The sequence below is a fragment of the Ascaphus truei genome, chromosome 6 (assembly GCF_040206685.1).
Source record: "Ascaphus truei isolate aAscTru1 chromosome 6, aAscTru1.hap1, whole genome shotgun sequence".
Classification (NCBI taxonomy): domain Eukaryota; kingdom Metazoa; phylum Chordata; class Amphibia; order Anura; family Ascaphidae; genus Ascaphus; species Ascaphus truei.
Window position 1 is genome coordinate 45,358,784 of NC_134488.1, and position 12,767 is coordinate 45,371,550.

At 42.5% G+C, this 12,767-nt stretch overlaps 1 protein-coding gene across 2 annotated transcripts in view; it reads right to left on the reverse strand.

Moving 5' to 3' along the window:
- LOC142496963 (NXPE family member 4-like) overlaps nucleotides 1–12,767 on the reverse strand; it is a 38,035-nt gene that overhangs the window by 4,806 nt on the left and 20,462 nt on the right. For both annotated transcript variants that reach the window (XM_075604095.1, XM_075604097.1), the window contains exons 2-3: nucleotides 4,084–4,185; nucleotides 78–760 (exon numbers count right to left, since the gene is read on the reverse strand). In XM_075604095.1, the coding sequence (XP_075460210.1) occupies nucleotides 78–760; nucleotides 4,084–4,179 (779 nt within the window). In that variant the 5' untranslated portion in view covers nucleotides 4,180–4,185. The remainder of the gene's footprint in view (nucleotides 1–77; nucleotides 761–4,083; nucleotides 4,186–12,767) is intronic.

The following is a 12,767-nucleotide window of genomic DNA, read 5'->3' on the forward strand; positions in this document are numbered from 1 at the left end:
CTCTCACTGGATGTCAAATAACAAACCACACGTCAAATCCAATTTCCTTCTCTTTGAAATGTTATTAATTTGCTTACCTCTCAAATAGACTTGCTTGAAGTGGAGTAAATTTTGAACGACTAGAATACCAGCTCTTTGTCTCTGTGAGTGACCCACAAGGGTAATTTCGAGGCTTGACACAATAAAAGTATTCTTCATCTCTAAGGTCTGCATACTCACATAATTCTTCTGATTTATTAAGGTCAAACCCACACTTTGTCTCAGTCTGTTTGTTGTGATTTGTGAACTTGCCTGTGTTATCTATATAACCATACCATGTATTTCTCAAATTCCAAAGGGTTGAGACTCCTTCACTAGGGTGCATGAGTAAAACAGAGACATTAATTCTTCCCTTCCAAAATAAAGTGAAGTGGACGTGATAGGTACCATTGTTGAAATCCTCAATCCTCCCAGAAGCTCCTGCTCCAAGCTCTGGGGTAGAGATTCTTGCTCTTATGTAGTCTCCTCCATAGGTCTTCCTCTTTCCCAAGTAATCGAACATGTCAACTCGGACAGTTAAATTGTCTCCAACACAATACTTGTCTTTAGGGCTTATTATGGTGGCTCTGCTCTTCCCAGCACTGGTCGTGTTATCAATGTGGGTAAAATTGTTATTGGGGATCATGCGATCTATTTTCTTGAAGATGTCATTTACTCTCATTTGGATTTCGGACATGTTTTCTAAGGTTGTGTTTGATATGGGAATTGTAAATCTCTGTATCTTCAAACAAAATGGATAAATGAGTTAAATGAGTTATCATCTTTACAGAACAGTTCACAGTTCAGAACAGGTGTATATGATGTGTGTACAGAAAAAGAGACGTACAGTGTGTGTTCTTTAAAGAAATTAATTTTTATATTTATTATTTACATTCACTCCTATACGGGTATTCAAAGCAAGCAAACCGTTCCCCAATCTCACCCACTCAATTATCGATATCCCTTAAATGATCTTACTTAACATGAAGCTAAAACTAAATGGTTTTAGTCTTTTTGAATGTTAAAAAAGATGAATATATGCAGTCAGAGTTTTACTGTCCTACTCTACAAAAGTTCAATCATGTTCCAATGACATCAGAGAGTGGTGCCTCCGATTTCTCTGATGTCAAATTTACCTTGAGGATAACTGCTCCATGAAAGGTTTCCATATCCCATCTTATAACTTTATACAGGTAGGGTTAATGGCACTTAGAGAAGGAACCTCTTACACGCCCAGACATAAACACACCTGCTCTCACCCACGCCTCCCTGCCATCTCTTCCCATGTAAAAGGTTTTAACCTTCTGATTTAATCGTGACCAACCTTAAAACTCACCCCACAAATCAAGCATCCCAAAAGCCTCTGACTATTGTCCCACACCCACAGTCACTCCTACAAGCCATTGTGGCCAAGCATTGCCATCTGCAGCACTTATTCCCTCACCTCCTGTCTCTGTAAGTTTCCCATCATACATCTTAGATTGTAAGCTCTTCGGGGCAGGGATTTCCTTTCCTATTATCTGATTTTGCTGCGCTTAATGTATTATTATAATTTCCTGTACTGTATTCTTTGTGAAGCGCTGAGTATACTTTTGGCGCTATATAAATAAAGACATACAATACACGCGTTTGGAAAGTGAAAATTAATTCTTAAGAGCTCCCTTAATCCCATAAGAAGTTTGTAAGAGATGTGTTCAGAGGTATATTTAATGGAGACCGATTAGGGTGAAATTAAATCCTGGCTTTATTGCGCCTGTTCCTTTAACAAGGAGCGAGAGAGGGGAGAGAGACTTCTGTGTGCATCAAGACATCATCTTTTCCACATATCAGCCCAGTTGTGGGCTAAGGAAAATCTCTGCAGTCTTCCTTCTCCTTATGTCACCCCAAATGTGAGCTATCATTGTGTGTCTCACATGAGGCTTTTTACAGCTCTCATTTTACAGCTCTTTTTACAGCTCTCATTAGTCCAGGTGGAGACTAGTTAATCGAGTGGCTGCAATCAACTCTGCTGGATTCTCCAGAGCTCTGAGGCTGCTTTATTTAAACAGGGATATGTCCCTGTTGCAAAGTTACTGCCAGAAATCATTTTAATGCCAACTCATGTCTGTCACAATAATGTTTCAAATTGATAAAATAAAATGCTCTGTACATGTGCTGTAGGCTGCTCTTTGTCACTTTAAGCCCTACATATTTTTTGTCTATCTTTTAACTTTCCCATTTGTGTATGCTAAGCATTTTTCGGCTGTCTGTGTTGCCTATCAGTTCTTGTAAATGAATGTTCCACACACTGTGTTAGGGAAGGACGCCTTAACATCTCCCCAGTCAGCTACACATTCACTTAGTTACTCCATGCACTGAGATCTGGATTCTCTAGAACAGTGGTCCCCAACTCCAGTCCTCAAGGACCACTAACAGTGCAGGTTTTAAGGATACCCCTGCTTGAGCACAGGTGGTTCAAAAATAATTGCGTCATCTGAGCTTAAGCAGGGCCACTGCTCTTGAACACACAAGCCACTTCATCCCTTCATTGCTGCTATTACACTCCTTTATACAACACGTTAGGAGATACCGCTGAACACACCTGACATACACCTGAGACGCCTGGGAAATGTGCTCATTTGAACATGCAAAGTATATTAAAATGATTAAAATAGCATATACTGCAACAAACGAGAATATATATATATATATTAGATATATATATATATATATATATATATATATATATATATATATACAGTGTTCGACAAACCTATACATTTGCACGCCCCGGGCGAGTGGATTTAATATCGTGGCGAGCTCCTATTGGCCCCAGCAGCACACGTGTGGTACTAGGTGGCGAGTAGATTTTTTTGTGTGGCGAGTAGATTTTTTGGTGATTTGTCGACCACTGTATATATATATATATATATATATATATATATATATATATATATATATATCACTTGTATCTGACTCCAAAGAGCCTTAGGGGCTTAATCATTAAGCTCCGTTAGCGCTGTACCGGGCGATCTTCACTGAAAGTCTCATTGGCTTGAACGGGGCTTTCCATGCAGATCACATGGTACAGTGCTAACGGAGCTTAATGAATAAGCCCTTTAGCCTCATTTATCTTGGTCCCTCAAATATGTGTTGGAGAAGTTGTGGCCAGATTGGTGATCTTTTACATATCTTGTGATTATGGCCCAAGATTCAGAGGTATTGGAAGCTAGTTCAAAGTTTGATAGAGGAGGTAACAGCAATTAAAATACAATAAGGCCCATTAATTATAGTCCTAGGCAAACCAATAAAGGATATCGATCACAATAATAAAAAAATGATTTCTCATATTCTAACGACAGCAAGATGTTTGATCTCAGTATATTGGAAGAATCAGAATACTCCCCCAAAACGTATGATTGAGAGGAGAATAAATTAGGTTATGAAGATGCAGAGGCTGACTGCTCTACTGCGCCATAGAATGAGTTCCTTTTTTAAGATGTAAGAGCCTTGGATAAATGTCTAAAAGTCAGGAGTCCTAACATAGGGATTTTGATTTGCCATCCAAATAAATCCTTCGGGAATAGTCAACAAGAGATTGCTGCTAAAAACTGGCCTCCTAAAGCCACTCCTATTCATCTGCAAATGGGTTGAGATTATACAATGATGTTGATTGGTAGATGAAGATTTTAACTATGCTGTTTTATGTGTTTTGACATAATAAACTAGTATTTTGTGTGTTCTGTGATGGTTCCCCATTTTATGTCGTACCCCCCTTCCCGCCTCCTTTTTTTTTCTTTCTGTACCCTCTCCCCTATTGAAAACTCAATAAACCTATTTATACATTTTTTTGCATATTTCCCAGGTGTCTAAGGTGTGTGCATGAGTATCTCTCCATGTGTTGTAAAAAGGAGTGTTTTGGGATCAATATAAGTGAATCCCCAGCTGGAACTTTTTGGGACTTTCTCAGCATTTATTTTCTTCAGCTTAGCTATTTTTTATTAATCTTTTAATTATTGCTTTAACCAAACACCCAACATATCCCGTGAGTGGTCAACTAAATGGAGGAACCACAGTTGCTCGTACCTGTATTAGGTTGCGGTGAAACAGGATGCTTAACACCATTAAAACTGCAAGTGCCACAGCCAAGGCACCTCTACGCCTTGTTAGGGAAACTGCCATGGATATCTGTCAAAAAGAAAAATACAAGGAAATGTGGAAATGAGAAGCAAAAGAGAGTGAGGAACGTTTGCCTGGGAGCACTGTAATTATTATTGTGTATTTGTAAAGCGACAACATATTCTGCGGCGCGGTACAAGGGGGGCACGGAGTGACATCAATGACACAAACTGAATGACCTACAGGTACAGACAGATGCAAACACATACAGAATGTAATGAGGCCCTGATCCCAAGAGCTTACACTCTACAGGGAATAAGGGGCAATGTTGAAACAAAAGCTAAAGTGGCTGCACATTGTTGGACGGAGTATGCCTCAGGGTGGGGTATGCCTCAGTGTGGGGTATGTCTCAGGACGGAGTATGCTTCACGGTGGGGTATGTCTCAGGGTTGGGTATGCCTCAGGGTGGGGTATGTCTCAGGGTTGGGTATGCCTCAGGACGGAGGATGCCTCAGGGTGGGGTATGCCTCAGGGTGGGGTATGTCTCAGGGTGGGGTATGCCTCAGGGTGCGTTATATCTCAGGGTGGGGTATGCCTCAGGGTGCGTTATGTCTCAGGGTGGGGTATGTCTCAGGGTGGGTTATGCCTCAGGGTGGGGTGTGTCTCAGAGTGGGCTATGTCTCAGGGTGGGGTATGTCTCAGGGTGGGTTATGTCTCAGGGTGGGGTATGTCTCAGGGTGGGTTGTGCCTCAGGGTGGAGTATGTCTCAGGGTGGGGTATGTCTCAGGGTGGGTTATGTCTCAGGGTGGGGTATGCCTCAGGGTGGGGTTTGTCTCAGGGTGGGTTATGTCTCAGGGTGGGGTATGCCTAAGGGTGGGGTATGTCTCAGGGTGGGGTATGTCTCAGGGTGGGTTATGTCTCAGAGTGGGGTATGTCTCGGGGTGCGTTATGTCTCAGGGTGGGGTATGTCTCAGGGTGGGGTATGTCTCAGGGTGGGGTATGTCTCAGGGTGGGGTATGTCTCAGGGTGGGGTATGTCTCAGGGTGGGATATGCCTCAGGGTGGGTTATGCCTCAGGGTGGGTTATGCCTCAGGGTGGGGTGTGTCTCAGAGTGGGCTATGTCTCAGGGTGGGGTATGTCTCAGGGTGGGTTATGTCTCAGGGTGGGGTATGTCTCAGGGTGGGTTGTGCCTCAGGGTGGAGTATGTCTCAGGGTGGGGTATGTCTCAGGGTGGGTTATGTCTCAGGGTGGGGTATGCCTCAGGGTGGGGTTTGTCTCAGGGTAGGTTATGTCTCAGGGTGGGGTATGCCTCAGGGTGGGGTATGTCTCAGGGTGGGGTATGTCTCAGGGTGGGTTATGTCTCAGAGTGGGGTATGTCTCGGGGTGCGTTATGTCTCAGGGTGGGGTATGTCTCAGGGTGGGGTATGTCTCAGGGTGGGGTATGTCTCAGGGTGGGGTATGTCTCAGGGTGGGGTATGTCTCAGGGTGGGATATGCCTCAGGGTGGGTTATGCCTCGGGGTGGGTTATGTCTCAGGGTGGGGTATGTCTCAGGGTGGGGTATGTCTCAGGGTGGGGTATGTCTCAGGGTGCGTTATGTCTCAGGGTGGGGTATGTCTCAGGGTGGGGTACGTCTCAGGGTGGAGTATAGTCCAGCCCCACAGCTGGTTCCTTTAAGGTGAGTTTTTTCTATAACAGGGACCTCAGATGCTGGCAAAATATTAATTACATATTTTGCATATTTCTTGGGGGGGTGGAGGATAGATATGATTGCAAATGAATAAGGGGTTAATATTAACTAATTGAAAGTACCTAGTGTGGATTGGACACCTTGCGGAGGAGATAGGTGCGTTTGCTAGAGTAGCTGTGTGTATTAACAATGATTTCATATCTATGTCACATACTCACTTGTATGCTGTTCATGACAGTTGGTACTGTATATTGGGATGGATTGAAGGGAGATAGTGTTGATTTGAGGGACCTTTGTGAAGGTGAAAAGTGGGCCAGCTAGAGTGCTGTATATTAACCCTTGTCCTGTATACAGGTAACGTGCTTACAGGTGTGCCGTTACAGACACACACACACAGATGACTATGTATTTAGGCCCCGCAATAATGTGGACTGGGAGCTCACACATTTTTTAGGGTGACATTGGAGTCATTTGTTTAAGATTCTCTACAATTAAAATGCTTTACAATTACAACATATACAGCAATATACATTTGACATTGTACATATATTGAGTCTACATACAGGCATACCCCGCATTAATGTACGCAATGGGACCAGAGCATGTAGGTAAAGCGAAAATGTACTTAAAGTGAAGCACTCCCTTTTTTCCACTTATTGATGCATGTACTGTACTGCAATCATCGTATACGTGCATAACTGATGTAAATAATGCATATGTAACAGGCTCTATAGTCTCCCCACGTGCGCACAGCTTCGGTGCAGGTAGGGAATTCAACTTTGCTGTTCAGGACGTGCTGACAGGCACATGCGTGAGCTGGCGTTTGACTATTGGGCGATATGTACTTACTCGCGAGTGTACTTAAAGTGAGTGTCCTTAAAGCGGGGTATGCCTGTATTGTATATCTCATATTATTATATTGATAATGAAGTAACTTTTTATTTTCATAATTTCTTATAAAATTGTTCATATGTCAAGTCATGTGGTCCAACTAGATATAGCTATTAACGATGGACTCCAGTTTGCTATTTTGAATATGCCTATTTACTGTAAGGTTTGACGATGTGGTTATTTATCCACTAGACCACTTATTAATTCCTCTATAGCAATTCTATATGGATCAATGGTTATCCCTATATGCGGTATATTAAAGGATATAGTGACTTACAGTATGATGCTTATCAATAGAATTATATATGTTGCACGTAGATACTGTACATCTTGTATCTTTTTAAAGTATCTTCTGTCAGTGTGTGTTGGTTTATGTATTGTATGTTCAGATTTGTATGTGCTTTATAATGGTTATTTTGTATCTTGTTACTTCAGCTACAGTTGCAGTCCTTTGTGGTTTGATGTCAGCACTGCATGATATATGACAATCACGGTGCATGGTCTCAGTTATTTGAGGGGCATTATAAATGCAAGATGTGTTTGAAGTAATATGCTCAAATCTGTATTTTTTATGGTATTTGTATAAAGTGTCATATCATTAGTTTGAACACCTCCTGGATCGGTATACCTATTGGCTGCTTGTGGTTACTTCGATTGGTCCATTCCCGCATATCACCTGGGGTCTGGCCACTGGCTGGAACCGGGGTGGGGATATGGCACAAGTGCAGTCAATTAGGATCCTATTTAGGAGGTGGACTTTGAACATCTAGTTACTCTTTGATAAAGTGCCGTTGAGGCAGGAAATGCGTCAGAGAACTATCTTCTGTTGTTTGTGCTTGGGTTGTATGCCAAATAGTTTATTGTATCCTGCCTCAAGCCCGGATTGTTTGCACTGCTCAACCCGATTTTCTCCATTTTTCTATGGCCCTGAAATTAATGCGGTTCTGCTCCGGAGACCCCCTGCTCCCGTACACTAGTATTCAAATGTAAATAAAAACACTGTGATAGCCTGTGAGAGCTGTGCAGGGAGAGGCGGCTCTCTCTGTGCAGCTCAGATTGGGAGAAGATCGCAGGGGGAGACTAGAACAAATCGGAGATGACTTTGCTGCTACGCCGAGAGGTTTTGACATTCTTTCTGAATACTGTCATAACACAAATGAAAACCATTCGGTGGGAAGATGCCACATCGTTCCAGATGGCAGCAAAGTTATCAAAGCTACTGGAATAAGCCCTTTGGGGTCTAACTGTGCATCTCCAGCTGAGTGACCAGGTCATTTTCGGCCGCAATTGCTCAATAAGGATTTTCAACCGGTTCACGTATACAATATAGAAGGTTTTTTTATAAATAAAGGAGTGATGTGGCAGCATCTATGGATCAAAACACGATTTAAGTTGTGCTGACCCCATCAAGGCAAACTCCATTTTTCCAGGAACCTACTGTGCACTAAAACATTATATCTCCCATTATTTTGCGGACTGAACATCTCCAACTATTACAGAAAAAGACAAATAAGAAGTGAAGGAAAAAAGGGGGGAAATAGTTGCGCCAAACGTGTATAATCGGTATAAAGTTATAGTCCCACACAAAGTGTAACCTGCTGCCAGAGTCTCTGTAGCAGTGATTCACAAACCTCTATATGAACAGTCTTTGAAAACGGGATGGATCCTCTGGTGCTTGTCTCCACTTGTGGCTCAGGAGTACATGTAAAATAAGGGAAAGGCGGCGAGGGGACACATTCAGGGGTACCAGGAGTGTAGTAACAAATATATAGCTGTATATTTAACCACACTTACATGGGAATATAAGGTCTTCTGTAGTAGTTGAGAGGACTCTGGGTGTATGTTAACCAACAGATCTTCAACTGGGGATGGGGGGGGGGAGAGAGGGGAGGGCCTCTTGATGGTTCCTGCAATGATCAGATGGCCGGAAGGATCTTTTTGGTTTCTGTGTATCTGGTAAACCTGGAGGGCTTTGTGGATTAGATACACAGAAACCATCAAGAGCCCCCCCCCCCCCCCTCGCTCCCCTCTCTCTGAATGTGTCCCCTCACCGCGTTTCCCTTATTTTACATGTACTCCTGAGCCACAAGTGGAGACAAGCACCGGAGGATCCATCCCGTTTTCAAAGAAGTGAAGGAAAGAGAAATGGAAAACATGGGAAATACGTGACAGTGTCTGAAGGGTTAAATTAATTACTTAATAAATGATCAAATTCCCTTGGCAATATAAAGCCCCTTTTATTCTCCAACATCTCCAAATTTTTTCGGGGATTTTTTCCGAATGCCACACACTTCACCGCACTTCACCACGTTCATGCTGCATTCATGACGAATTCATACCGCATTCATGTTGCGGTTGATGTGTTTATTGATGTGTTTATTGATAATGGTTCGGATTTAATTGGTTGCAATTCTTCGCATATCCGCCAGGTGGCAGAAATTCATGAATTGTAATGCGCATGCGCTTCAGTAATGTGTCGACTTGCAGGTGTTTAAAAAAATACCACAGTGGTCCATTGTAAATTGGCCTTGGTACTGAAGAAGTTACAATAATGTATCAATTTTGGCTTTTCATATTAAAAAATACATGCACAGTGTCTGGTGTTTTATTGTCCTGAGGGTCCCGACATGAGTGCACCACCGCAGTCCGTGTTCCAAAAACCCGACAGAACATACGCTTATTTAATATGGGCCGCGATTAATGCAACAGATGATAAGATGGCAACAGTTGGTCAAATTTATCAGTATTTTATCGAAAACTATGACTTTTACAAATTTTCGAATTAAAGTGAAAAAAGGCGCTAGCTACTTAACATTAAGTGACTATAAATGCAGTGTAATAAAATAGTGAGCTAAAATAAAATAAAACCAAAAAATGGTATACAGATAATATAAAACCCTGCTCAAACCCTCTGGTGGAACGTGTTTCACGGGTTCCAAGGAGAAAGATATGTTTCAGACAATCCAGGGGGAGCACATGTGGGGAACAAAAGACAAATAAAAAACAATTTAAGTGCAGACGTTTTGAATGAGGAGATCAATGATGTGTTGATATTCTTGGCTCAAATGGTGAATCTACTCACAAGATGGTTGTGGTTTTAAATGCAGTTAGCAGATAGGGCTGCTACCCATAAGGATATAATGGTGTGTGGGATCTCCTCCAGGCACGTCTCGTCAGTTAGGAGATGTATATGTAGAGGAGAAAAACAGCACTACATAGCGCAATCTGATATAAACTTTATGTAAAAATTGATAAGCATATAAAATGTGCACTTACAATGTGCTAATTAAAAGTAAGCATTTATCACAATCAATGTGAAATCTGTGGGTACTGTGCAGCTCTCACCGCCTCCCCTCGCCGTCCCGGAGCTCCTTCGCCTGCACCTCAAGAGTCCAGCTTCTCTCAATGTTTCCTCCGGTGCGTGTGACGTCACGGCTCTGTGGGTGGTGAAGCTACGGGTCCCTGACTGATCCAAAAAGCCACTCTACGCGTTTCACCCAGCTAAAGGAAGCTGTGTATGGCTTCGTCAGGAGTGTATACTGCTTGGGGTTAATAGGTGTCTATATATACCCTAATCTTAATGCTAATTGTCAATTATCAGAGCGCTATGGTTGGCAATCGTCTAATCAGAAATTTAACACAGAACAGATAACAACACTTTAATAATTTTAACATCTTTCTAAAAATATGAAACATCATTCAAACAAAAGTGGGAGGTTTCGCTATAATTATATGGCAATACAATATGTAATCAAAAGTAATAGGTAAGTGACAATAGAGTGTGTAATTACAAATAATATTTGTAAAGAAATAGGGGGGGGGTGAGGAGGTAAACTCCAAGAACTTAATTAATTAAATAAAATCAACAGAGCTGTTGTTGCACACGTAATTGTTGCAGGTTTAGCTACTAACTGCCATTAGGCAATCAGAAAAGGGGAGACTTGTTTAATTCACATCAACTTCAGTGAATTGCACTTAGGATGCACGCAGCAATATAGATAAGGCTATTCATCATACAAATATAATTCATCTGTTATTCTCTCTATGACAGATGTTATATAGAGGCAATAGTTGTGTTTCTATTAATTATAGCCAAGTTAATTTAATATCTAGTTGTAGATAATTAGTAGGGGACTTAAATATACGTAATACAGTGTAAATAAATACAATATAATATATTAAATGTGTTTAAGGTTACAAGCATGTAACTGAGTGCATTAAGATTAATCATCTGTGCTATAATAATGAGTGGAGAATGACGTTTCATTTACATCACATAATATTATTCATCATTGTGCAGCATAGTATGTTCATATAATCATTGTGGCATGTTTAACACAATGTGTAAGATGAAATAGAACAAGATCACATATGCCAGTGGGCTCAAATCTATAAAATAATTACACAATCCATTAGATATTATAAAAGACTATTCTAGGGGACAGATACTCATATAAAAATCTATGCCCCAGAGCGATAGCCTATCGGGTCCCTGACAGGACGTGGAAAGCATAGCAGCGTACAAGGATGCTCCCCGCATCAGACCCCGGCGCCTTCTCTCTTACCTTCCCCCCTCCCCCCCCCCCCCCCGCCCCCGCCCCCGCCCCCGGTTCCCTTGTCTGATCCGTCTTGTCAGTAGTGTCATCTGTTAGTTGTTGTTGGCAGTTATAAAGCTTTCATGTTTGTTTTGTGTCTTTTCTACAATTCTGTATTTGGAAGTAAAACAATGGGCTGTGAAATAATGTCTGTACAGGTAACTCCAATAAAAAACTTAAGTTGGAAAAAAAAAAAAATCTATGCAAGAGTTTTCAAATGACATCCGATGTACATATCATGACGTTAAAGGCTGAAACGACATAGGTAAGGCAGATACAGTAGGACAAAAAAAGAGCATTATTAGATAACATTCATGTAAGGAAAGGTGCCAGATCAATTTCGGCATTTAAGCCTTTTGGTGTCATGGTTTTTAAACGGTGGATCCAGAATGCTTCTCTCTTAAGCAATTCTGATCCCCTATCACCTCCCCTCCAGTGTGGCAATACATGCTCTATTGCTTTGAACTGCAAGCTTGTTGGTTCACCCGCGTGACATTCTAGAAAGTGTTTTGGTATGCTATGATTCACAAGTTTTCTGTGTATTCCACTCAGATGTTCTATTATTCTTGTCCGCACAGGTCTGATAGTCTTTCCTACGTACTGTAACCTGCAGGAACATTCCAGAAGATATACTACATGGTCTGTCCTGCAGGTCATTAAACTCGTTATATTAAAGCTTTCACCTGTTACGTTAGAGCAAAAGCGGGTTTGTTCAGGTGATTTATACCTACAAGCTGTGCATTTTTTGTTATATGTGTTGATATTCATATTATCTAGAAATGTAACTAAATTCTCCTCTCCCCCTCTCCAAATAATAAACACGTCATCGATGTAATGGCGATAGAGGACGAGGTTCGCGCCAAGCTCATTACTACTCCAGATGTTATCCTTCTCCCAATCTGCTACAAACAGATTGGCGTAGCTTGGCGCGAATCTCGTCCCATCGCCGTCCCACACTGTTGCAAATAAAAGGTGTCCCCAAACCAAAAATAATTGTGATGTAAAATAAAATTTATACTGTCAATTATAAAATCAACCTGTGATGGTTGTAGTGTGGCGTCCTCCTCTAAAAATCTCTTTGTGGCTGCGCATCCCTGTGTAGCCAGGTCTCCCCAGCCTGTCAGTACCCCCCTCACCTAGCTGCCGATCGCGGGTGCCGCCGAGTTCAATGGCGGCCCCGTCGGCGTATCGCAGGGGTGAGGTCGGTCAGGCTCCTGCTCGGGGGTTGCCGGGGACGCGTGCGGCCGGTTGCCAAGGCCGCGATCGCGTCGCTGGGTTCTCGGCGCTCCCGGAGCAGGTCTGTGAGGCCGCCGCCATTACATGGCCAATCGCGCATGCGCAGTGATCGCGCAGGCGCGGGAGGAACCCCATAGTCAGGGAAAGTCGCGCGAGGGCCAGAGCAGAGTAGGGAAGGGTTGAGGCGGCCCCCAAAGACTCGCGCATGCGCAGGAAAGGTGTGCACGCGGTCCCTATGTGC